At 40.2% G+C, this 26,334-nt stretch overlaps 1 protein-coding gene and 1 non-coding gene across 4 annotated transcripts in view; one reads left to right on the top strand and one right to left on the bottom strand.

The window, feature by feature from the left end:
• Positions 1 to 341: 341 nt before the first annotated feature.
• Katnal2 (katanin catalytic subunit A1 like 2) overlaps positions 342 to 26,334 on the top strand; it is a 36,567-nt gene continuing 10,574 nt past the window's right edge. Inside the window, exons 1-11 of one of the 3 annotated variants that reach the window (XM_048363693.1) lie at positions 342 to 429; positions 1,980 to 2,022; positions 4,489 to 4,620; positions 5,649 to 5,739; positions 8,803 to 8,901; positions 9,104 to 9,181; positions 12,358 to 12,456; positions 14,454 to 14,517; positions 14,751 to 14,869; positions 18,533 to 18,624; positions 21,552 to 21,662. In XM_048363693.1, the coding sequence (XP_048219650.1) occupies positions 357 to 429; positions 1,980 to 2,022; positions 4,489 to 4,620; positions 5,649 to 5,739; positions 8,803 to 8,901; positions 9,104 to 9,181; positions 12,358 to 12,456; positions 14,454 to 14,517; positions 14,751 to 14,869; positions 18,533 to 18,624; positions 21,552 to 21,662 (1,001 nt within the window). In that variant the 5' untranslated portion in view covers positions 342 to 356. Of the gene's footprint in view, positions 430 to 1,979; positions 2,023 to 4,488; positions 4,621 to 5,643; positions 5,740 to 8,802; positions 8,902 to 9,103; positions 9,182 to 12,357; positions 12,457 to 14,453; positions 14,518 to 14,750; positions 14,870 to 18,532; positions 18,625 to 21,551; positions 21,663 to 26,334 lie in introns of all 3 variants that reach the window. The other 2 variants (XM_048363691.1, XM_048363692.1) reach the window with 2 other exon arrangements.
• On the bottom strand, positions 7,907 to 8,014 carry LOC125364320. Its single transcript, XR_007213480.1, has one exon. It is a non-coding gene; the product is annotated as a U6 spliceosomal RNA (small nuclear RNA).

A 26,334-nucleotide genomic window follows, 5' to 3' on the forward strand; every position in this document is an offset into this window, starting at 1 on the left:
GGTCTATGTAGTGAAACCTTGTCTCTAACTGCCTCTCCCCAAAGAGACCATACCACAACCACAGAAGTACAAAAACAATAAAGCAAAGAAAAACCACATCTGGAAGGTTTCTTACTCTAGAAAACCTTCCGAGATATTAGTGTTTTTTCTGATAGACTTTTTAATATAGGTTTATTCTTGGTATGGGGACCTTTTGCACTTTCAACCCTGTCTGTTTTTATTCTTTATGCCAAGCCTTACTTTTTCTTCTTCTGTAAAACAGATATATAGATGCAGCAAATGCTTTGGAGCAAGAAACTAAACTGGCTTTACGACGCTTTGAAGTTTGTGACAACATTGATCTTGAAACTATTTTGATGGAATATGAGAGCTATTATTTTGTAAAATTCCAAAAGTACCCTAAAATTGTTAAAAAGGCATCAGACACAGGTACATGACTATTTTTTAGTAGTAAGGTATTAGGATCTTGTTAAGAATGATGTTTCTGGCTGGGCATGATGGTACATACCTGTAATCCTAGCACATAGGACATGGAGGCAGAAGAATCAGCCTGGACTACTTAGCAAGAATTTGTCTTGGAAAAACAAGTAAAACAGAAAAGAAGTGTGTTCCATCCTCATCTTGCCTCCAAGTGTGTATTTCCCCTAACCCTGTGCTGTAAGAGGACACCAGAAAGTTCTTGTATTCTCTCTTAGGCCTAGCAGGAAAATGGATTTGACATGCATTTAGTCCTTTGGTGTTTGAGAAATTCATTTTTCAGGAAAATGAAAGCAAACCCCTAGTGTGTCAAAGAGACTCTGTAGAAGACCAGCAACAATTCCCGTAGAGATGGAAAGGACTGTTGAAAGAGGATAAATGACACAAGACTTTGTCTTGTTAGGAAGAACTATTATCTGTCTTGAAATAACATGAAAATGAGTATTGGTGAAGCTAATAGCTCATGTATAGATAATGAAATGCTTTTGAAAGCCATCAATCCAGATGATGATCAATATAATGCAAAGACCCAGTATAGGCTAGCAGTCAAGGAGGCTGGCTGGGGGAAGATCTAAAGCCAAGGCCCTAGGTTTTGTAGTAACATTGACTTAGAAGTTTGTAAGTAGGGGAAGTAATTATAAACCGAGACAGATCATTGTCCTGTTTACACGGCACTTGTTAAGCCACAGACTTTAACATTTCATGTAGGGAACCAGGAAACTAAGAGAAACATTACTTAAAAATAGCCAGGGCTGGGAAGTGGCACTGTGGCTCAAGTGTTAGGCACTGGCCTTGAGCTGAAGAGCTGAGGGACAGCGCCCAGGCCCAGAGTTCAGGCCCCATGACTGATGGACAAATAAATAAACAAACAAATAAATAAGTAAATAAATAATAAAAATAGCCAGGCTGAATAGTAGAGCTGGAAGGAGTGTAGGAAGGATTTTCTCTGAGTTTCCTTCAAATACAGGCTTCAGTATTTGCCATTCTGTCCACTTGATAGATCTGGGTCTTGAGATAACGTTAACTCCCCATGGAGGAGGCTATGATTTCTAGATGGCTTGTTCTCATGTACTTTCAGTATCCGTTGTCTCCTGTCATATCCTGTCTTAATTTTTGGGCTGACTGGTAGACTTAATAAGTGTTCTCTGACAGACTCCAGCAATCTGTCTAGGGTCCCAAACACCCATGCAAAATGGTGTCAAGCTTGTGCAAACTCAATGAAACTCAATAGCTGGAAAGCCGGTGGTATTAGATTTGCCACCAAGTGAGTGGTCTCTGATACATTTACTGTTTTGTGGCCTATAGGCTTTTCCTCTGAGTCAGGAGGCCTGGAAATACAGCCCCACTCATCCTCTAGTCATTTCGTGTCCCTCTAGATCAGAATTGCTGGATCTCTGGTACAAATTTTAAGAACACAAAAGCAGAAATAAATCTTTAAAAAATTATGTTGTCTTTCTTAAGATTAATTCTCTCCCCCCACCCCCATGTTTGTTTTGCCACAGCAGAGAATAATTTGCTGCCAAAAACTGGAGGAAAAAGCAGAAGGTAAGGTGAATGATAATTCCTCTTGATCAATGACCTTGTGAGATTCCTTTCTAGAAGATGTGCCAGTACACTTTCATGACGGTCTACCAGCAATACCAGCGGGTATTGTGAACTTGGTGGGTCTTCTGTGGAGTCCCCTCATGTTACAGCTCCCCCAGAACATGGGTTCGTATATGTCCATTCTCCCAAGTTATACTAATAATTGCATCCAATGACATGGTGTCTTTGTAGGGCATGTGGCATGAAAAGTATAGGTGTATTAGATTAGAAGGCACAGGATAACTTCTGGCTCTTCTTTTCAAGTTCCTGGTACATATGTGAGGCTAGAGCACATACTGAGAACACAAGAAAGATTGCTTCTTTTGAAATAATATTTGTAATTTCTTTGTGTACTCTTGGATCTTTCAACTCCTGATTTGTGTGAAGATAGGAACTGGGAAGACAGGTTCATGATTCTGAATAGAAAGGAACTGTCGTGCCCCACAGACCTGCTTGGCATTGTTCATAACAATGCATGGAGCCTACGCAACTTCGGCATGATGCTTATGTTGTCCTCTGCCTAAGGCTGCTATTGCTTTGCTCTGTTCTTTAGGATTTGTTTTTATTGTTTTGACAAAAGTGTTTTTCCTTTATTTATAGTTTTCATAAAACAAGTCAGACTCTAACAATAAATGAAAATGACTTGTGAATAGGAATATTGAGGAGCATTTTAAGAGGCCAGCTGTGGAATGCACCAGGATTCTGATTATTTTTCAGGCATAAATTTATGTCTGAAACTTAGTATTTTTTACCTGGCACATATTCTGTTGAGTGAGTTTGGTTGGCGGCTTTGTTTCCTTTAAGGAGAGTGTATGGTGGCATGACTGACAGTTTGAGGATTCCTTAGCTCCTCTCTGACTAGGTATTTCTCCATGGCCAGCACAAAGATTAGACAGGAAATGTTTAGACAACAAGGATTATCTAGAAAGCAGTGAATGATGTTTCTGTGCACAGTTGTATCCTCAACGATAATTGCTCAATGAGAGGTTTGTATCATGAGTCTGGATCGTAGCAGATCTAAATGTCTTTTCCTAATTTTGCCCTTGCTGATGACTGGAGGGAGAAGAATTAGCTAATCTGATGGATAATAGAAGCAGACACCTGAAAGGTTTTGATGAGGCAACCAGATGGAATTGAAAGGAGTAAATTTTAGGCTCTAACAAAAAAACTCTGAACAAATAACTCCCCATTACAGATTTAGAGACATAGAAACACCAGTTAATGGGTGGCGACTGTGCCTGAGTCAACATCACTTGAGTGGGGTGTCATTGCTAATGTGGTCTTGAGACTCATCATTGGGAAGACTATGCGCAAAAAGTAGAAGTTCACTTCATTATGGTCTGTGTAGCGGACGAAGGGAAGGTGACCATGATGAGAAGTCTCTGAGCAGGTTCATTTTAGGACTGCCTGGATGTGATGCTTGAACAGAGGACTTTGGGATGAGTGGTCCTTAGACCAAAGCAGGAGCAATCTTTACCCTCTTACGGGGTGTGGTGTCCTCTCTGAAGAATTTCCCAGGGCATTTGTCAAGAATGGTGGTAAAAGGTAAAGCAGAAGGAATTTAGTTCCATTTTCAGATGAATTTTAGAATCATTAGTGTTACTGTCTTTGTCATATTAAAGTGAACATTGTGAGTCTTTCATATCCCAAAGCAAACAAACATGTTCAATAAGAAATCAGGTTAAGACATTAGGTCAAACATTTTCCGTGTGTGTGTGTGTGTGTGTGTGTGTGTGTGTGTGTGTGTGTGTGTGACATATGTAGTCAAACATATGTGCTCTTATAATCGCCACCAGGTGTAGCCTACCAGCAGGCTCCCTTTGCTTCTTTTCAATTAATGCACCTTATCTTCACCAGATGAAGCTACTATTCTGATTTCCAGTTCAATTTCCTTGCTTTGCCTGTAGTGGAGAGTATGTTGCAATGAGTTATCTGTAATGACAGACATGGGGTGAGCATTGCTTTCCTCCCATAAGCTCCTTCTGATGTTCACTACATACAGAATTCTGAGAGATACTTTACATAGGCAAGGGATATCCACTATTTTCAATTAAAACTAAAGACAAATCCCTAAGATGTCTAATATTGCACTAGCCTGATGCTCTTGAGGAAGGTAGGAAGCAGCCATGGAAAGATTTTTAAAAAGCAATATGTGCTTGAGCACTGAAGCCACCTGAAACTATATAGCCTAAAGAAGAAATAAAGAGGAAGACTTGGGGGTTTGTAGGGGAAGGGAGATGGTCCCACTAGCCTGGTGTGGGAGGAACCCAATGTGCAGTCAAGGCAGAATGGGAAGATGACACAGATGGAAGGGCCTCACTGCAGTACATCTTCCGAGATCTTTCTTTAACTGTGCTATCCTAGTTGTTTGTTTACCTCAAATTAAGTGGTTAGAATAATCTTCAAAGTTGTTGTTCTCTTCTGTAGGGTGAAGAGTGACACTTGTCAAAATCTCCCCAAGATCAGTCAGCAGAGGCCAAGATCCAAAACCACAGCAGGGAAGACAGGGGACGCCAAATCCCTGAATAAGGAGAATCCTAAACAGGTCAGAATGACTTTGCTAAATGTTGGCGATAACACTTGGCTGAGAAATAGACCCAGGAAAAAGGTAATATTTATCTCTCTTTTAAAAAAATGTTTATTTAGTTGAATTGTAGAATGAAAGCTGTAGAAAAATGTTAATATGCTAGATTAAAACCATGGGCAAATCACTAGATTTCCCAAGCTTCCTTGGGTCTGAGTGGAGTGTCCTCACAGGGCATGGTCTGCTGCTGCAGAGTTCTGTCCTCCCAGCTGAGGTAACTTCCAGTGTCAGGTCTTCCTGGGTTCCTTAGCAGAGGCCGGGGCAGTCTGAGGTATGGCTCGGCTTCCTCAAAGCACATGTGTTTTTATGATCCTTGCTTCAGATCTCCACCCTGGACTTTCTAGAGGAGGAGAGAGCAGCAAAGGGATTGAGACCAGTAGCTGTGTAAACACAACATCTCCTACTCATGGGTCCATTTATAGATTCTTTTCTTAAATCTAGAACAACAACATCCTAGGTTTTGAAGGAAGAAAACCCACCAGAAATGGAGAGAAAAGGAACAGAAACAGATAAGGTCAAAGTTTCCTGATGGGATAGAAGGGAAGAATCCTGAAATTCAGTTGTTCAAAAAGAACTCACCATCAAGGAGAGTCTGTAGTTGTGGCCATTGGGTCTGATTTTGGGAGGAAGGAGATGAGATAGGGCAGAAAAGTCTCAGAGGAGGCTGGCTGACTTTGTTACATTTTCAGACCTATCTAGCTCTAGCCATAGCTCAAGCTAGTGTGGATGAGCCAAGCACAGTTAATTCCTCCACTGAAAAGCTGTTCAGAACCTGTGGCCTTGGGTATTCTCAGCCTTTCAGGGGCAGTGTCTTCTTCATGTCACAGAGAGATGGTTAGTTCATGCTGTTGGGTCTGTACAAAAGTGGTCAGCTAACAAATGGTTTCCTCATTTGTAGAATTGCTACTCACCATTTGAGTTTGCATCTGGGCTATGCAGTTAAAAGACTGCCATCTGCCCTTTGCTTCTCAGTTGACTTCATTCTGTCCTTTGTCCAGGAGAGTGGCAACACTCACATGGAGAATGCTGACTTTGGCTTAAATATCTCAAGAATCCACACTGGCAGCGGAGAGGAAAATGCACACCCAGGAAGAGTAAGTGGAACACAGAACCCTAATATAGAAAGGGAAAATTCTTTTTTTTTTTTTTGCCAGTTCTGGGGCTTGAACTCAGGGCCTGAGCACTGTCCCTGGCTTCTTTTTGCTCAAGGCTAGCACTCTGCCACTTGAGCCACAGCACCATTTCTGGCTTTTTCTATATATGTGGTGCTGAGGAATTGAACCCAGGGCTTCGTGAATAAAACACAAGCACTCTACCACAAGGCCATATTCTCAGCCCTTTTTTTTCTTCTTTTAAAAAATGAAAAATTTAAAGATAAATTACTTTGTTAAACAGGAAAGTTAAAATATAACAAATATTGGCTGTCAAATTTAGTGAGAAGAACATTGAATAAGGATCAAGAAAGGATTCTGATCTGGGATCTCTGGAAAAAATAGTCTGGACTGACTCAACTATCTCCAAAAGTCTCATTCCCCTCATTTGTAAAGTAAAGGGTTTGAAAGTGGCAGCTCTTAATTTCTTTTCGATTAGAAAAAGTCTGTGATTAGCTAGGGATATAGCTTAGCGGGTAGGAACTACCTAGGACTAGAAAACAAATTCTGTGATTTCACATAATAAGCATTGGTATCTTGCTTTATTCAATGGACTGTGGTCCATGCTCGCTTTTCTGTCATGACAAGGGTAGTTGATTGGTGCTATCATCCTTCTTGATGGCACAGATCCAGAATGAAGTGTAATTTCATGTGAGCCATGAAAAAAACTTCAGTTGACATAGTACTAAAACTGACCTTGGTAGTTCTACACTTTTCATAATGAACTTCATGACTAAATTTGTAAATAATTGGTTTTTTTTTTTCAAAGACAACAAGCTTAGGTGGAGTGGATATAGTGTCCTTTGGGGATGAAAAGCACCACATTCAGGCTGGGAATATGGCCTAGTGGTAAAGTGTTTACCTCGTATACATGACGCCCTGGGTTTGATTCCTCAGCACCACATATATAGAAAATGGGCAGAAGTGGCGCTGTGGCTCAAGTGGCAGAGTGCTAGCCTTGAGCAAAAAAAAGCATGGATAGTGCTCAGGCCCTGAGTTCAAGCCCCAGGACTGGCAAAAAGAAAAGAAAAGCACCACATTCCTTTTCAGGCATGTCCTTCTTTAATAGTCTTCTCTTTTCTTAAATTATGTTTTCAAACTGTGGCCTTAGCTCTGCCCTTCAGGAAAACAACCCTGGTGTGTGTGTTTGAAAGGGTGCTTGGAGCATCTCTCTGGAAACTGTAGGGAACTACCTTACTGGCCTGAGCCACTGGTCAGAGGCTCAGTGAACTGGGTGACTGGTGCCATGTGTGTCCCACAGAGAAACGGTTCCTTGTTAGCCTTCACTTCTTTTGCCATGGTTTCCATTACCTTTGTGCATAATAGTTTTGTGGCTTTTGTTCCCCTGTCCTCCCCCTCTCCCCCCCCTTTTTTTTTTTTGCTAGGTCATAGAACTTCAATTTGGGGCCAGGTGATATCCCTGAGCTCTTTTGCTCAAGGCTAGATTTCTACCGCTATGATACACAGAACCACTTCCAGTTTTCTGGTTGTTAAGGGGTGATAAGAGTCTCACAGACTTTCCTGCCCTGGCTGGCTTTGAACTGTGATCCTCAGATCTCAGTCTCCCAAGTAGCTAGGATTACAAGCATGAGCCACAGGTGCCCAACTTCAGTTTATTTTGTGAATGCCTCATAATGCTACAACTTGATGTTATGGATGGGCTCATAAGGGTGGGACTATTTAACTCAGTGCTAAATGGTCTGGCTATAAATTCTCTTCCCAGGAGAAATAGCCTCAAGGTAAAACGTAGATGGCTTCCCTCTGGAATTTCAAATAGTACAAGTACAAGGGCAGAACTAATGAGGGGCTGTTGGAGGCTGACTCCCCAGAATGGGTCTCAGATTGTCATATTAGGACATTAGCTTTTCAATTTTTTCCTGTAACTCCTATAGTTGGGAGTCAGCCTGCCTTGGTTTACATTCTGATGCAGATACTTCCCTGCAGTGTAACTTTGGGAAGTTTATCATCTCTCTGAGCTTCTCTTCTCTCATCTGTCAAATAGACGTATAATCCTAGCGCCCACTTTAAATGTCAATAAAAGATCTCACTAGAACAGGGCTTATCATCTATCAGACACTTGACAGGTGTTGATGTTGAGTACTATTTTTTTTTTCATATGGAATGCTTCACGAATTTGCGTGTCATCCTTGCGCGGCAGGGGCCACGTTAATTTTCTCTGTATCGTTCCAATTTTAGTATAGCGCTGCTGAAGTGAGCACTTGAGTACTATTATTATAAATGATTTGCCTTCTTGCCTTTTCCTTCTTGCCTTTCGGGGAGACAAAGCAGCATTGGAAGGCTATGGGTTTGGGAGCTAAATATCTGGATTTGAATCTAGTCCTTAAACAATTGTTATTGTACTACTTGGCTGCTTTGGCTTTAGTTCCATAGACATGGAACTCGGCTGTCTACTCTGCACATGCAGAGGTTGTGAAAATCGGAGGAATCAGCACACCTTGCATCCTTGTTTTCTTTCAGGCACTCTCCTGAGTGATGACTCTTGTACAGTCAGCCAGCAGGGCCTAGCTCTACTCCAGAATCCAGTTCCTCCTGTTTATGTGATTTTTTTTTCAAATTTTTATTATCAAACTGATGTACAGAGAGGTTACAGTTTCATACATTAGGCATTGAATACATTACTTGTACTGTTTGTTACCCCTCATATCCCCCTCCCCCCTGTTTATGTGATGTTTTAAAGAGATGAGACCAGCCAGCAAAAGTAGTCATATAGGGAAGCACAAATAGTCAATGTCAGAAACTGAAAGATGCTCATATACTTTTATTCAAACCAAATTCATCCTAAGGAATTAATTAGGATTTAATTTAGTGTCTCAACTTGAGGACATCACCTTGTTCAATATTAGTTCAGATTCTTTTTAAAGCTTAACTTGAAGTGTGTCCTATATATGAAGAGCTCTAAATGTGGCTTGATTTAATGAGGGCAAACTACTAAGAACAGTCTTCTCACATGTACTAATAGCTTAAATAACCATTACTCCCTTTCAGGGCCAAATCACTGACTTCCGAGGGCTGCTCACAAATGCTATCAAAGGAGCAACCAGTGAACTTTCCTTGAACACTTTGGACTGTAACCCAGACCCCTCTGTAAGTGGTTCATATGCCCAGCTCATCCTCCAAACTGCCCAAAGCCAGTTAAACTTTAGCACACACTCATTTTAGTAAGTACTCATTTTGAGTACATACAGCAAAACCAAGTCAAAGGTCATAGCCATCTTGTATCATTTGTCTCGCCCTCCATTACGAAAGTATAATCTTGTAATGTGAGCCTCTCCTATCCTCTCCCTAGGAACGCTTGCTGAAACCTCTGAGTGCATTTATTGGCATGAACAGTGAGATGCGAGAATTGGCAGCAGTGGTGAGCCGGGTAGGATCTGCTGCTTGATTCACAAATTTACAGAGGAGGTTGGGGTTCCTGGAGCATTGTAGGCTGCTTCTTTTATTAATAACAATAAATATGATCATTTATTTATAAAGTGCCCCCACTTGCAAAGGCACTCATATTGTTTAGAGGCACAATAATGCATGATAAATAAATTATAGAATCATAAAATTACAATATAAAAAGCCCACCATCTCACTATAGAGGCCAAGAAAACTGAAAGAGAAAAAGACTCAGAAAGGAAGGGACAGGTGAACTAGTGATTATAGCAGGGCCAAAAGTGAACGAAAGAGGCATCTTAAGAGAAGGAAACCGCCTAACTCTTTTGTTTAAATAATCACAGCCTAGAAATATAGAAGTTGGGTTTCCATAAAAACCAAGGTTTGTAAAAAATATTTTAGCATTCAGACTACAGATTTTTCAAGCTTAAAGACAACGATGCTTAATGGCTTCATGAAGTAGGTGTTTAAATCAGTTGACCTGAATTTCTAGACCCTTCTCTTGCAAGTTGTGTGGTTTGGGGGGAAGCTTCCTGGGATTAGAGCATATCCTGAGTTATAGGACACTTTCTAATTTTAGTGATCTCATTTAATTGGAGACTATAACTGAGGCAAGCTCAGAGAGATGCTTAAAATGATCCAAAAGTAATGCACAGCAGCTGAGTAACTAAGCGTTCCTCTGGTTCTCTGTGTAGTCCAGCAGTTTCCACTGCATTTCCAGAATGGGTCAGGCATGCGCTGGGGGCTGGGAACACAGGGGAATGAGTAGACTCAGTCCTTGCCTGTAAGAGTTTCTGGTTGTGGGGCAAGTACACTCTGAGAGCACAAAGGAGGGACAGTTTTTCATCAAAGGGTGGTGGGGGAGTAGGAGGCAAAAAGATACACAGGAAAAAGCTATGTGAAAATAGGAGTAGAAGAATGAGGGTGGGAGGCACTTTTGGGGGGGTAGTGAATGGGGAATGGGCTTAGAGAGAAAGTCAGGGCTTCTAAGGAAGGGCTCCATGAGCTGTACCCAGGGCTGGGGATTGGCCTGTTGAGATGAGGGACTGGGAACAGTATCCCTTAAGGAGATGGTGCCATCAAGTGTACTTATAGAGAGGGTTGTACTGACAGGGAGGAGGCTGGGTGACAAAGCAATGGAGAGGGTGGCTAGTTCTGAAGTTTCTACTGGTATGGCGGGGATGAGAGCTAGAGCCAGGCTGCACAAGACAGGAATCTCTTAACTATTTTTTGCAAAATGATGACATGACTGAAGAAGACACTATAATAGAAGTGACTGGACAAGATGAATTCCATGTGGAACCTTTCCCATGCTACTATGGGAGGTGGCCATTCATCCTCTGTATGCTCCCAGTGACAGAGAAACCATCATCCAGGAGGCCCTGTCAAGTTCTGACTGACAACTTTGGAATTATAGAAGGGGGAACTTGGGACTGGGGAAATTACAGCCTGTTGAACTTGGATTCAATTTAGAAGACAACGAGAAATACTCTTATGTATGGGATCTTAAGTATCAAGGAAGTTTAAAGCCTCATTGTGCTGAAAATTTCCCTAAGAAAGGGCCATAATAAGGGCCATGGATTCTCCTAAATGTTTGGAAGATTGGAGCTAGGTGGGGAGATGCACAGCTAGAATCTCAGGATGCAGGAAGTAGAAAGGAGATAGGAAGATTGTTAGTGTGAGACCAGGTTTGGGCGATGTAGTAAGTTCCAGGCCAGTTTAGTCTGCGAGATGAGATTTAGGCTCAAAAAAAAAAAATAGCAAGACTGGTTCCTTTCTCTGTCATCTCATCTAAGAATGCATTGTGCATGTGATGGATGATCCAAAACCATTTTTCTTTCTATAAATATTTTCTCTCATAACATGGAGAAAGGGTGGAATGACCTGGGTGTAGGGGAGACAGTACCATGACATCTCATGAATATCTAACAAATGTACTTTTGTATTTTTGAAACACATTACATGTATTACCTATTGAAAATAAACTGGACGTGGTGGCTTTCATCTTCAATCCCAGCTACTCAAATGAGGCAGAGATAAGGAAGATTATAGTTCATAGGCAGACCAAGCAAATAGCTAGTGAAAGCTCCATCAATTAATTTATACTTTCTAAACTTCAGTAAGCCAGATGTGGTGGTGCATGCCTATAACCCCAGATACAAAGGAGAAATAGGTAGAGGATGAGGGTCAGACCCTCGGTCAAAAACTTGACACTCTATCTGAAAAATAACTAAAAGCAAAATGGGTTAGCAGCATGGCTCTCGTAGGGGAGCCTAAGTCCCAAACCCCAGTATTGCAAAAAGAGAAAAAAGGTAAATAAGTAGAAAAATAGTTTTCAAGTTTTACTGTAGTCTCTCAGAAAGACTTTGGAAAGGAGGGTTGTTGTTTTTTTTAATGTAATGTTTGCCCAAAATAGCTCCTACAGAGAAAAAGGCCCCCAAGTGACTTTGCTGAGGCATCTAGTGAAATTGAAGTTTGGAAACTGTAAATTAGTTATCAGTAAAAGCTACCCTAATTGATTACTCTAAATGGTTGCTACAGGGCTCTCCTACGAGAGGGTAAGCTACACTTTCGCTGGGGGGTCTGCTTCCTTGAAATTTGCAGAAGCAAATTATTCCTGCGGAAAGGGGGGACTGATCATTAGAGAAAAAAAAAGAAACTGGTTTCAGAGGAGCTTTATCTCTTTTATGTAACACATTGTAAAAAATATTTGCCAGATAAAAGAACAAGAGGAAAACCAGGTGCTGACAGAACAAAACCAACAAAAACCAAAACACCTATGTGTTATAGTAAAAAAAAAAAAAAAAGTAATTTGAAGGTATATTCTGTAGTTCCTTTGATTACAGTGCTACCTGAGTGGAGTTTGCTATTGACTGAAGACAGCTATCCATTGTTAAGAGAGTTTTCTTTTTTCCCATTCTGAAAGTGCCGTATTAGATTATTTGTATCTCTTCAGGAGACACCACTGAATGCTTTCATGCCATCCTTTTGGTGAACAGACTCAAAATTATAATGTGTCCATATACATTTATCTCCTATGAAAAGTATTTATCCCCAGAACTTTATATCCCAGTGGGGGTCACGTATTCTGCCGCTCACATGTTTATTACAGCTGTGGAGGAAAACATTACTTTTAACAAGATGCTCAAATGTATATTGCAGGACATTTATCTCCATAATCCAAACATAAAGTGGGATGACATTATTGGCCTGGATGCAGCCAAGCGGCTAGTCAAAGAAGCTGTTGTATATCCTATAAGGGTAAGAATGGGAAGCCCCTTCAGGGTTATTTTTGTTCATTATCTGTCACAGGACAAGCTGTATGTCACATGCTCATCAGGAAGGGAAATGCAGGGTGGTATTTAGTCCTCAAGTTAGCTTCTATTTTTTGCATGTGTCACATTTTGCTGAGGTGGGAGCACCAAGCCTGGTTCATTCCAGACTATTTTAAATTATGTCGCATATGGATTCAAGGCAGGTGTCTGCTTAAAGGAATTACTTAAGATTGAAGACTCTGCTGTATATATAATTGGTCAGCTACCTCACATGGGTTCCGAGTAACTTCTCTAAAAGTATACTATCATAGAAGTACACACACACATAGAAGGGACACACACTTTGTGTCTATAGGTCCTCTCCACACTCCCACCGTCTGGTATCCCAATATCTTCTAGGGCTTTGCTTCATCTGTTTGTGAAAACTAGATAGCCCCGTTCACAGCTGTGGCCAGCAGGACAAACATACTGTGATCATTACTTGTTGCTGACAAGTAATGTTGATCTACATGGCTCATGAAACAAGTAGACGAGTAGAAAACCAGTACTATCCAAATAGAGTAATGAGAAGGTCAGCTTATGATGTAGTTTTCTTTTTTTCTGTACCACTTACCACACCACAACACAGGACCTTAAAACAACAATCATTTTTCCATTTGTAGGCAGCCTAGACTGGATCCAGCTGGGCTGGCTCACATCTTTTCCACATGGGGTATTTGGTGCTGTCAGTCTGACTCAATCACCTGTCTGAGACATTAACATGAGGGGTGGAAAGGTTGGAATGGCTGGAAATGCTGGGATCAGTGGCACATCTGAGTCCTCTCTTCCTGGCCTCTTGTCTCCTAGGAGGCAAGTCTAGTTCTAGTCACAGTGGGTTCCTGCGGGGAGAGGGGGAAATACAAAAGGGCGAGTCCTCATTCATGAACATTTTTAAATGACTTTTCTGTTTCTTTTATTTGCTACTCTCACATGTTTCAAGTCTTAAAAAAAAATATTTGCCAATGTCCCACTGGCTGATATCAGAAAGCCACGCCCAGATCCTGGGGACAGAGAGACAGACTCTTCCTCATGGAAGTAGCCACAAATGGCTGGTAGCCATTTTCTATAATCACCTGCAGTCAGGGGTGAATATTCATTGTATTGACTTACTCTTAGCACCAAGCTCATGAAACCCAAATGTTAGATGCTTTTAAGACAAAAATCATAAATTTGACTTGTCTTTCTCTTGCTCTTTCTTCTTCTATGAAGATTTGGGGTAAGAAATGTATTGATGTTCAGAATTAATAGAACTTTATTAAGTAGAATCATAGGACACAACTTTTCCGAAGTGTAGACTACTTCATTGAAACTCTCTAGATATGTTACCACCACGGTATTATAAGCTCTGTATGAGATTTAATTTTAGCCTTAGAAAGTCACTAAGAACTAGTTGTAACTTTACTATTATTTTTCCTTCTCATTCTCTATCAGTCATGCCCTCCTCTCTAGATACTTTGATCTTGACCTTTGGGAGAGACTCATTTTTTCTGGAGTGTCTCCTGATGCGTTTGCCACTGAAAGAAGCTTTGCTATCGCTCTGTACCTCGCAGTCATATAGCTTTATTTGTTGCTTCTGCGACTTATCTTAAAATTTGCATGTGCTTTGTAACCTTCAAAATATTACCAAATCTATACATATAGGTAGAATTCCAGGGAAAATGACATCATGCATGTAAGCTACTGTTGTAGAGAGGGAAAAAAATAACTACTGATACCTTAATGTTTTTCCTCTTCAAGAAAATTTAAGTCAGACATTAACAAGTCAGACATGTCTTACTAGGTGTGAAAATAAAATGGGAACAAATAAGATATATCCAAAAGAGCAGACCTTACATGAAAAAAGGAAGACAAGCATCATAACCCTGAGTTGTTTTGCTTTGGTATGCCTGGCTTGCCTGTGCCAAGAGTATATTCTCAACCTCACATTGTTCTTTGTTCTCGAAGTATCCCCAGCTATTCACAGGAATTCTTTCTCCCTGGAAAGGATTACTGCTTTATGGACCTCCAGGTAAATGTGTCTTTTGATTTGTGTCTTGATGTGTGTGTGTGTGTGTGTGTGTGTGTGTGTGTGTGTGTGTGTGTGTGTGTGTGTAGGGTAGGTTGTCCACTTCAGTCCTCACTTCAAGACTGGGGCAAATAAAAGCTGAGTGACCACTTTCTCCTTCCCATGTGACCCTGACTTCTCTCTGTGAGGGAGTGGAATTGAAGCACTTGCTTATCTTTATTTTCCTGTGTCTCTAGGTACAGGAAAGACTTTATTGGCCAAAGCTGTGGCCACTGAATGCAAAACAACCTTCTTCAACATTTCTGCATCTACCATTGTTAGCAAATGGAGAGGAGATTCAGAAAAACTTGTCCGAGTAAGAATTGTTGATTTGGGTTATTTTATTTGGTGGTATTTGAGTTTGAACTCAGAGCCTTGAGCTTGCTAGGCAGGCGCTCTACCACTTGACCAATTCCCCAGTCCTTTTTTGTGTTAGCTGTTTTTCAGATAAGGTATTGGGTTTTTGCCCTTGGGCCAGCCTGACCCACTGTCCTTCAAATCTGAGGAGGCAGAGGAGGCTAGGCTTACAGGCATGAACCCAACACCCAGCCCTTCAGTTTGGTTGTTTAAAGTAATGTTTGGGCAGAATATAATGGTACAAAATGTCATTGGACTTTGATTCAAGGTGAAATATAGGTATATATGCCAGGTTTTATCCAGAATCTTGACTATCAAAAGCCTGGATGATATTAATCATCCTCATTAGAAAAACATGATCTTCTTTTGGAATTTTTCCATCAGCCCTTGTTTTGATTCATGGAACTTAGGAATGAAGGCTGGAAAAAGTTGTCAGTTTTCTGTAGTCAAGCATTCATTATTAAGCACGTGTAGCATATCCAGCTAACATTTATTGAGAGGCTGCTACTCTACGCCAGGGCTGGGCCCACTGTGCCAAGGAGGGATAAAGAGACTTGAAATTTAATTATTATTTTGGATGGCTGTGAAACTTTCCCTCCATCGTTGTTCATAGCCTAAAGGATTTGTTCCTTCCTTGAAGGGTTTCTATCTTTAAAATCTTATTTTCTAGTCAACAATGTATTTTTTTTTTTTTTTTTGGCCAGTCCTGGGGCTTGGACTCAGGGCCTGAGCACTGTCCCTGGCTTCTTTTTGCTCAAGGCTAGCACTCTGCCACTTGAGCCACAGCGCCACTTCTGGCTGTTTTCTATATATGTGGTGCTGGGGAATCGAACCCAGGGCTTCATGTATATGAGGCAAGTGCTCTTGCCACTAGGCCATATTCCCAGCCCCTACAATGTATTTTACATTAAACTTTTTTTAACTGCATCTTTCAGTCACTTTAAGAGAATACTTACTTGTGTAAGATGTATGACTCAATATAAATTAGTCCTTCCCAGAAATCCTATTGACTTCTATGAGAATGATTGATAAGAAATCAGTACTAAGTGAATATAAAATGCTACATTAAAAAAGAAATTATCCTATTATTCTGAAATTTCATAACACATTAGATAACACATTGCCAAATCATTGGTCTCTAAGGAAGTCAAATGGAATATTATATTATATATGATATTATTATTATATATTACTTTGATATACACATATCAGATATATATGTATATATATGTGTGTGTGTGTGTGTTGGGGATCAAACTTGGAGCCTTGCATATACTAAGCAAATGTTCTACCACTGAACTATGTCATCAACTACACCCCCAAACTATATATATATATATATATATATATACACACTATACATATATGTATATATACACACATACATGTATATACATATATCTAATTTCAAGTTGTTTCAAATGTACAACTTTTATAAATTCTTATCATGTCTTCAAGACTGTAATATGTGAAAATATCCACTAATATCTACTACTTCTTTGGTCACTATGTTGAGCATAACTCAGTGCTAGGTCCAAAGATGAGGTTGGGATTTAGTTGCTCCTATATTTGTGGTTCCCTAGGATTCTGGCTAGCCCAATTTCAATTAACTAAAATTCAGCTAACTATAATCCTTATGAGTCTCCATCATTTTGGGGGGTTGGGGTGGGCATTTCATTTCTTTGCATTGAGTAACACAAAATCCTTAAAAGACATATCCAGAATTAGTTTAGGTTTATCTCTTGCCATGAAAAGTGGTATTTAGAGCTCAAGACATTGCAAAGTACCCAAAGAAAGAAACAGGTCATGGCTTCTGATAATGGAGGTTTTCTTTGAGAAAGTATGTTCTAGATCTTGGTAGATCCCTACTGGAAAATCTTGGTCATGCTGTCAAGCTTCTTCCTATGAGGCTTTCAGAGACAGAGAGCCTTTTAGGACCTTCCCCTAAATCAGAGTACTCTTGTCTACCATTTGTTGCCTTTTGTGTTCCAATTAGGGATTTATTTATAGGGAGCCTTTGGGTTGCTCCTCCCCACTCCCAGCCCCCAGAATGTTCTTGCCTTTTAGAGTTGCAGTATTGAATCGCTGAGTGATCTCTTTAGTAAGTGCACACACCTGTTGATGTTCACATTTTCAACCCCTTCTACCTCCAACCGTATGATTTAACTTCAAGTACCTCTGAATATTTTAAACTAATAATTCCACAAGCACTTACCCAGAGTTCTATTTATTCTCTGGGAGTGGCAAAAGCAATGTAGAGACCTAGGCCCCAGATGAGGTTCTTCCAACTGGTCTCCTGCACCTTAAAAAGATAGGTTTGTTCTGATACTCTTCTTCATCAAGTAGATGGCTGCTGTTGTATTCGGGCTTTCATTTTGTAACAAGGAAAGTTAACTTTTTCCTAGTTAGGTGGTCTCCTTTGCATCTAAAAGACACTTGGGATGAGTGCCCCAGCCTTGCCTTTGTTTTCTCAGCTCATTAGACTGGGGCAACTTGCTCCAATGAACCAGGACTCTGTGAAAGGGAAATGCTGACCATGACCTTGGATGTACCAAACTCTGAGCAGTGAGCAGGGAAAGTGGGGGAATTTCCCACTCAGCGACTGAGCTGGAGGGGGAAACTCGGCTTCTGCTCCTGAAAAACCATGCTCTAGCTGTTACCCAGCCTCTGGCTCTTTGATTTGTTCTGTGATGCTTTGCTAGTGCTAAGTGACATGGAGAATTGCCCGCCTCCCCCCTGGCTATTAAAGAATTCTATTTACTTCTAAATCTCAACTGCTTTCTCTGATCAACCACTGAAGAACTGTATATGGTGTGCAAGAGATCTATCTTAGGCTTCTTTTTAAAAAAATAATTTACATTTTTAAATTGTATTCTTTTCCTTCCCACCCCATCTCTTTTTTAGAGCTCCTTATTTTGTTTTTGTGTGTCTATTCTTTTGCTGGTTGCTCTCTTGTTCTTGTTCAGCCCAGAAATTTCTTTTTCCTGGAATAAAACATCTTTATTCACTCAAAAATTGTTTTCAAGAACCTGAGCCGACAAAGTAGCAGGGCTGAGGGGTGATGAGGACCCCATGGGATAATTTGCACAGGAGAAAGGGGCAACATTTTCAGCCGTGGTGTACCCATAAGTAGATAAGAACAACCCTCAACCATCCTTGCAGTTCTTTGTTTTTCGGAGAATAAGCCTCTCACTGTCTCCAAAGAGTAAGGAAAAACATCATCACATGATTTTATGAATTGTAAAGCTTTTTGTGGCCGAATGGAAGATGTCATTGGTGGGATGGTTCCAGGGTTCATGAGCCAACTGGCAGCTTCAGAACCGAGTTTTATCTTCTGCTCTACCATTTATGATTAGTAACCTTGAATTAACCACCTACTCTCTCTGGCTCTAATTTTATCAAGTGATAAATGGAAATAATTGGACCATCCAACCCCCTGGGGTGGTAGTAGGGAGAAATAATGGTAATGATAATAAAGTTACTGTGAAATAACAGAGTGCCGAACGAATGCTTATTACAGTCATTCTCAGCTTTTAATCTCTGTGAGCATCTGAGGACTTTAAGTATATGGTGAAGAGATGAAATATGTGAATTTAAACATGTCTTGCTTTTCTCCACATAGGTACTATTTGAACTTGCCCACTATCACGCCCCCTCTACAATTTTCCTGGACGAGCTGGAATCAGTGATGAGTCAGAGAGGGATGGCTCCTGGGTAACTGCCTCTGTGTATGTGTGTGTGTGTGTGTGTGTGTGTGTGTGTGTGTGTGTGTGTCTGTGTGTGTGTCTGTGTGTGTGTGTGTGTTGGTCATCATTTCTCCCCTTTTGTAAGTGTGTTTGATGGTCGGAAGCCCATCGACATTTACCAGCAGAATGAGCCTATTAATAAGCCCACAAATTTTCTGTAGACACATGGAAAGGTCTTTAAATTAGATCCTGTTAACTGAAGAGCTGATTTAAGTAGTTTTTAGAACCGGAGGAAATGTCATTCTCCCTTCCCCCATCCCCACAGAATGGCTTTCAGGTCTGAAGATCACCCAGCCCCAGCATCCCAGGCTGCATAACAGCCCTGCTGGCTCAGAATAGCCGCCTGTGACAGCCTCCCCTGGAGCCAGAGGGCTGCCGGTGGGGGATGCCCACCACACCATGGGGATGGGCCAAGTCTCCATTGCACTCCCTCCACGAGGTCCTTGATAGTGTGGGAGGCCAGGAAACCCCCACTTCTCTGGCATCAGATTATGGCTCAGCATGTTGGATCTTAAATATGTCACATATGTTATTTCTAAAGATTAAGTGTCAGCTAATGTCCCCAGTGGGAAGGAATTTTTCTCAGACTGTTAGAGGCCTTCTGTTTATGCTTTCAAAATGCCAAGCAAGTTTTTCTTTTTGTTGGCTTCATTTGAAGACCAGCTTTCTCTTTTGACCAGAAGTATTATTTTTTATTTATTTATTTGCCAGTCCTGGGCCTTGGACTCAGGGCCTGAGCACTGTCCCTGGCTTCTTGCCGCTCAAGGCTAGCACTCTGCCACTTGAGCCACAGCGCCACTTCTGGCTGTTTTCTATATATGTGGTGCTGGGGAATCGAACCCAGGGCGTGCGTCATGTATATGAGGCAAGCACTCTTGCCACTAGGCCAAATCCCCAGCCCCAGAGGTATTTTTTTGAAACTTAAAAAAAAATTAAATCTGGTACCTTTGACTTAAAAACAAAAGACTTGTGAGAAATCCCAATACAGCTTCATTTATTAAAGACCTTTAATGGTCTATATCAAGACAGAACTAATAGTAATAAAATAAAACAAATAATTTGCTTATTCGAAGTACAACTAGAATATAATTTATGAAATTATACTCATTGGAAACCATTTTCCCAGCAGGGAAAAACAAGCATGAGGATTCAGCCAAATAGGATGGGATTTGTGTGGTTGATTCGGGTGGCCCTGACATGGCTTCTAAGTTCCAGGCTGCAGCCCCGTGCCTCTGTACCAACCACCCTGACAGGAGCAGCCAACTATATATCTGACTACCATTTGCCCTGTAATAACAGACCGTGTTGTCCTGCCTGACTGTAGTGACCTTTGCACTGCCTTTCACCTTTGCCTTCCTCTGGTGGGGTTTCCCACAGCCTTGATTGGGCTTTTGGGGAGCTCTCCATTTACCATCCTTGAGTATATTCCAAATTATGCCTCCATTTTCAGTTTTCTTGTCTGGAACTTGAAGATTCTAGGGTAAGGAATAAGACAAAGTGTCGTGGAATCTTCTTGGACTTTCTTGGTCAAAAGAATTTGAGTTATAAGAAAATGCTAAATTGACATTTAACTCTGTGAGAGAGGCCCCTCTCAGAAAATGATAGTTGGGTTCAACAAAGCCATCTACAGTTTGAGTATCCCCAATTTGAAAATCAAATATGTGAAATTCTCCAAATTCTGAAATGTTTGAACACTGATGAAACATCACAAATGGAATATTTCACACCATGAAAATTTGTTGCATGGATGAATTATTACTGTATGGATTATTATTACTGTATAAATCACTTTTATGTATATAAAATGTATATGAAATGTAAATTAATTTCATGTTCAGACTTGAGTCTCATCCCCCAGATAAATATTTGCAATATTCTATGGTGCAAAAATTCTGAAATAAGAAAAAACTTTGGGCCCCAAGCATTTGGGATCAGGAATCTCAATCTGAACCTAATTTAGGTTGCTACCACATATGTATGCAGATGAGATGTTGAATGTCCTGTTGCCCAAGAAACACGTTTTTCTTTAAATAAATCTATTCAAGTGAAGAGAAAGGAGAGTCAGTGTGGCTCATATTTAAATCATTTAGACTGTCCAGGTGCAAATAGTTTGCTCCTTCTTGGTAGTAGTGTCCTAGGTAGGGCTTGAAGGCCAAATTTGCACAGAAAATTGCCTCTAGTCTATCATGCAAAGAAAGTACAGGTTTTATACCATTGTCTTGTCATCTCATTAGGAAACAGTAAGGAAGATATAATATAGTAGTTTATCTCTCTTAAAAATTTAATTCTATGAATAATACTAAAACATATGTGAAAGTTATATCATGCATGCTGCATCAATGAAAGGGATTATTCTCAATGCCTTTATTTATCCCTTGCCAGTCCTGGGGCTGGAACCCAGGGCCTGGGCACTGTCTCTGAGTCTCTAAGTGCTCAAGACTAGCATTTTATCTCTTGAGCCACAGGCCACTCCTGGCTTTTTCTAAGTGGTTTATTGGAGGTAAGAGTCTCATAGACTTTCCTGCCTGGGCTGGTTTCGAACCCTGATCCTCAGATCTCAGCCTCCTGAGTAGCTAGGACTATAGACATGAGCCATCTGTGCCAAGCTAATGCCTTAAAAAAAAAAGAGGTAAATAATGCTGCAGGTGGTTGCCTGGGTTATATTTAGTTTACTGGTGATACTTCAGTTATTTTCTTGCTCACTGAATATTTTTTATTTGCTTCTGAATATCATTATTATGTTTGCTTGTTTCCTTTCTATTACAATACCAAGTTGTTTATTTTCTCTAATTCTAGTAAGAATGGCCCTATGTACTATCAAAATGGAGCCTGTTGCAGACCCACTGGGTCATTGCTGCGAATGCCACTCTTGTCTTCTTGTCTGTCTGTCTCTAGGGGAGAACACGAAGGAAGCCTTCGAATGAAGACAGAGCTACTGGTGCAGATGGATGGTCTGGCACGCTCGGAAGATCTTGTGTTTGTCTTAGCAGCTTCTAACTTGCCCTGGTAAGAGATCAAGAGAGTACATGTTGAATACATTTTCATGAGCCACTAAGTACCGATAAAGATTTTATAGTAAGTGCTTTATGCAAAGCCTAGTTGTCTGGTTCCAGCCTTGGAAGATTAATTTGAAGGCTTACTGTTTATGTCCCCAGTTCTGGTTATCAGTACCATGAAAGATTCTGCCTTAATAGAACACAGGCCAGGCCTACAATATTTTAAATACTGACAATATTTAAAATGGACACTTTGAGTTTAAAGCTAAATTACCTACAGTCAGCCCTCTGTATCCCCTGGCTCTGCATGCACAGACTCAGCCAAGTGCAGAGAGAAAACAAGGATAAAGTGTTGTGTTGGTACTGAACATGTACACGCCTCTTTCTTCCCATCACCAACAAAGGATGATAAAGTAGAACAATATTCACCTAGCATTTGCACTATGTTAGGTATTACAAAGTACTCTGGAGATGATTCAAAGTATACAGGAAGCAATGTGCAGGTTATATGTAAGTGCTTTGCTATTTCACACAAAGAACTTAAGTGTTCTCAAATTTTGGTATCTGTGGGGTAGGGGGTGATGGCACCGATGCCCCTTGGATATCAACAGGTTACTATATTACCTTTAAAATTACATAGAACTATTTTACATAGAACTATAAAATGTTTCTAGTCTCCAAGTCTCAAACAATATTCCAGAAATGAGTTGCATAGATTTTTTAAAATTTAATTTTATTGTCAAGGTACCATGAGAGGTTCCAGTTACATATATAGGGTAGTGAGTACATTTGTCATTTCCCGCCTCCCCAACTCCCCTCCCCCAAGTTGTACAGTTAGTTTACAGCATATTATCTTGTAAGTATCACTGTTGCATTGATTCGCCTTTTATCCGTTGTCTCACCATTTTGATGTTCCCCTTCCCTTCCCTAATTCAGATAAATGTATATACAATACCCAGACTACTAAAAGCAAATACAATGACAACAGGGGCTACACTAGAGGGAAGAAAAATGCAAGAAAAAAATAATTTCACATAGTACATTAAAAATAACAACAAGAGGGGCTGGGAATATGGCCTAGTGGCAAGAGTGCTTGCTTCGTATACATGAAGCCCTAGGTTCCATTCCTCGGCACCACATATATAGAAAAGGCCAGAAGTGCGCTGTGGCTCAAGTTGGCAGAGTGCTAGCCTTGAGCAAAAAGAAGCCAGGGACAGTGCTCAGGCCCTGAGTCCAAGCCCCAGGACTGGCCAAAAATAAAAATAAAAATAAACATAAATAAATAAAATAAAAAATAACAACAACAATGAAAAACCATTTGTTTCCATATCTGGGAGTTCATTTCACTTAGCATCATCTTATATGATCATATGTACATAGTCATTGAGCTATTGTGATCTTCTCCTATAGGACTATTCTAGACATACACTAATGATTATGAATGATGGAAAACATGGAGTCTATGTTTCTTTGGTTCTGACTCACTTTACTTAGCATGATTTTTTTCCAAGTCTTTCCATGAGATGCATAGATTTTTATCAGTACTAAAATCAAACTTGTTTTTAAGTTAGGAAGAACATCTTTTTTTAATGTACAGTAAATAGAAATCTAAATAATCTCTAATTAAAAATATAATCTACTCTCTGAGTGTTTCATTCAAACTGTATTCCACAGTGGTTTAAGCACAATTCTAAAAGTGAATTGGGAAATAAGAGATGTTGGCTAGGGAAAACTCTGTTATCTACTTGGAAAATATATTTTAAAATAATTACAATCTCTTTATAGTTCTGAGAATATTTTCTCATAGTATTTTTGCAGAGACACAGGTGAGGCAGGAGGTGATAATGGGAACAGCGTTCCTCTTATTTCCAGAGGGGGACCAGGGTCAAGAGTGGTCAGTCTACCCAGAGTCAACAGCAATCTTACAACAGAGTTGGAACTTGTGACTCTCTCTCACAACCTCCATTTCTCCCCCCTCCTATATTTTTCACCTCAAAGAGGAAAAGAAAAAATTATTTTTCAGTATATGCTCTCTGCAGTCCCAAATAAGACATCACTAAGATATCAAGACCTCCATTTGAAATCCGTTGTTTAAAATATGGAAAGAATTTTAACCTGGCATATTTATGAGAGCTTTTTTCTATTGCGCTGAGCTACTCAACATTTTTCATTTTGAAGATTATGTCCAAAGTTTGTGTTAAATGTTTCCGTTTTTAACACTGTATACACAAGTGTTGCCCAAAGCCAAGCTTACTGTTTGAGATGGGATCTTGATAAATTTTTGCTTTAGTTGGCCTTAAACTTCATTCTTTCCAATAACACCTCTCTAGTAATTAGGATTAGAGATATGAATCACCATGTCCAGCTTAAAAGTTTGCCTATACTTATATCTATGAGTAGAATTATAGTTATCTGGTAACTGCTGAATCATTTGAGGGAGTGCCAAACGGTTTTCCAAAGTGGCTATACCATTTTACATTCCCACTAGCAACAAATGAGGATTCAGTTTCTCCATGTCCTCCTGGACAAGTGTTATTATCTGTGTTTTTGATTACAGAATAGTCATCCAAGTAGATGAGAAGCGGTATCTTGTGGTTTTGATTTGCATTGTTTCTGTAATGACTAATGATACATTAAGCATCTTTTCATGTATTTATTGGCAACTGCATATTGTCTTTGGAGAAATGTTTTGGTGGGTTTTTTTTGCCCAAATTTTTGTGCATGTAAAAACATTCTCTGTTGTTTCAAATTCTTTGCACATGTAAGAATTTCTTTTTATTACCAAGTTAGACATTTAAGAATATGTGCTTATATACAAGTTCTCTAGTAGATACATGACTTGTATATATTTTTTTTCCACTTGGCAGCTACTAATTGCTTCCATCTGTCAACCTAAGTGACATGTAGATTCTCCAGACTGATAATGTTATTCAGGAATGGTAGAGCACTGCACTGGGAACCTATGTGTCCTCGTGAACACTGTAGATTTATGGAGGTTGAGGGCAGGGGAAGTTTTAAAAGGTGCAATGAGAAGGATTACATGAGACCCCCACTCCCCCCCAAATCTGGGGCTTGCACTCTGGGCCTGGGAGCTGTCCCTGAGCTTCTTTGTGCTCAAGGCTAGCACTCTATCACTTGAGCCACAATGCCACTTCCAGCCTTTTTCTGAGTAGTTTATTGGAGATGAGAGTCTCACAGAGTTTCTTCCTCGGGGTGGCTTCAAACCATGATCCTTAGATCTCAGCCTCCTGAGTGGCTAGGATTACAGGTGTGAGCCACCAGTGCCTGGCACACATGAGGTATTTTGATGCAAGTAATGTTGGCCATGGGAATAATGTAGATGTTTATGGATAAATAAAAAGGCTGACACAACTACAAGGCTCAACAGACAGCTGCTAATCAAACATCTGTGCAGAAGTTTTCTCTTTGTACCATACTAGGCTGTTCAAATCTGTACATTGCCTCAATATTGCTGTAGCAGAATAATTGCCTACCAATATTCATTCTGCCCCTCTAATTCAATAATAGAATAATGCTGTTGGGGTTCTGTTTCTTCGTTGTTCTTGCTGTAAGGTGTTGTCAGGGTCACACGTTGCTAGCTATTTACACAAGATGCTCCATGTTCAATCTATATATTCTGCTCCTGACCTGCAATCAGTCATTCATTCATGGAATCCCAATTTTCTCTAACAGGAAATGATATTTCAAGATCATGATTTCATAATTAGGGGTGATCTTTGCTATTAGGGCAGTGTTGTTTCTTGGCCTTTTCACTGGACTTTTAAGAACTACTTTTAAAAAGAGAAGCAAGAGTTATAGCTCAATGGTAGAATTCTTGCCGAGTGTACTCAAAGCCCTGAGTTTAATTCCCTGTGCTGCACAAAATTAATTAATAAATAAAGGGGCCAATAATGAACCCATGCTAGTATTTTTCATTTCTAAATGATAGGGTTTCATGTAAATTATTTGACTTTGTAAATGTATCTTTTCTCTAATTAAAAAATCTTTATTCCTAACAGCATTAATATAATTAATACTCACTTTGGACATATATCTATTCTTGTATGTATAACTGAGTTCCTTGTTACTGATTTAAGTGTTCTCATGAGCAAAATGGCCTGCACCTGGCCTACAATGGAAGCGATAATGCAAGATTCCTCAACTTCAGCACCACTGACATTCAAGACAGATCATTCTGTCACAGCACCGTCCTGTGAATTACAGGATGTTTGGCCTCTACTTAACGAGATGCCAGTAGTATCACTCAACCCTAGTTCCTGGATTATGACAACCAGTGTCTGCAGACACTGCTAGACCTTGAGTGTTGAAATCACTGTCACCTTGTAATCATTGAACAAATGGAAGGACATGACTTAGAAACAAGCTGCCACGTTTCCTAGCTAAACTTCCAAACTTCTTATTTTTATTTTGTTTTATTTTTTTGTACAGAGTACTGAGCTGGGTGCTGGTAGCTCATGCCTATAATCCTAGCTAGTCAGGAGGCTGAGATCTGAGGATTGTGATTCAAAGCTAGCCTGGTCAGAAAAGTCAGTGAGACTCTTATCCCTAATAAACTACTCAGAAAAAGCCGGAAGTGGTGCTGTGGAGCCGGGAGTGGTGCTGTGAAGTGATAGAATGCTAGCTTTGAACAGAAAGAGGCTCGGAGACAGTGCCCAAGCCCC

This window comes from Perognathus longimembris, chromosome 15, assembly GCF_023159225.1.
Source record: "Perognathus longimembris pacificus isolate PPM17 chromosome 15, ASM2315922v1, whole genome shotgun sequence".
NCBI classification, from domain to species: Eukaryota; Metazoa; Chordata; class Mammalia; order Rodentia; family Heteromyidae; genus Perognathus; species Perognathus longimembris.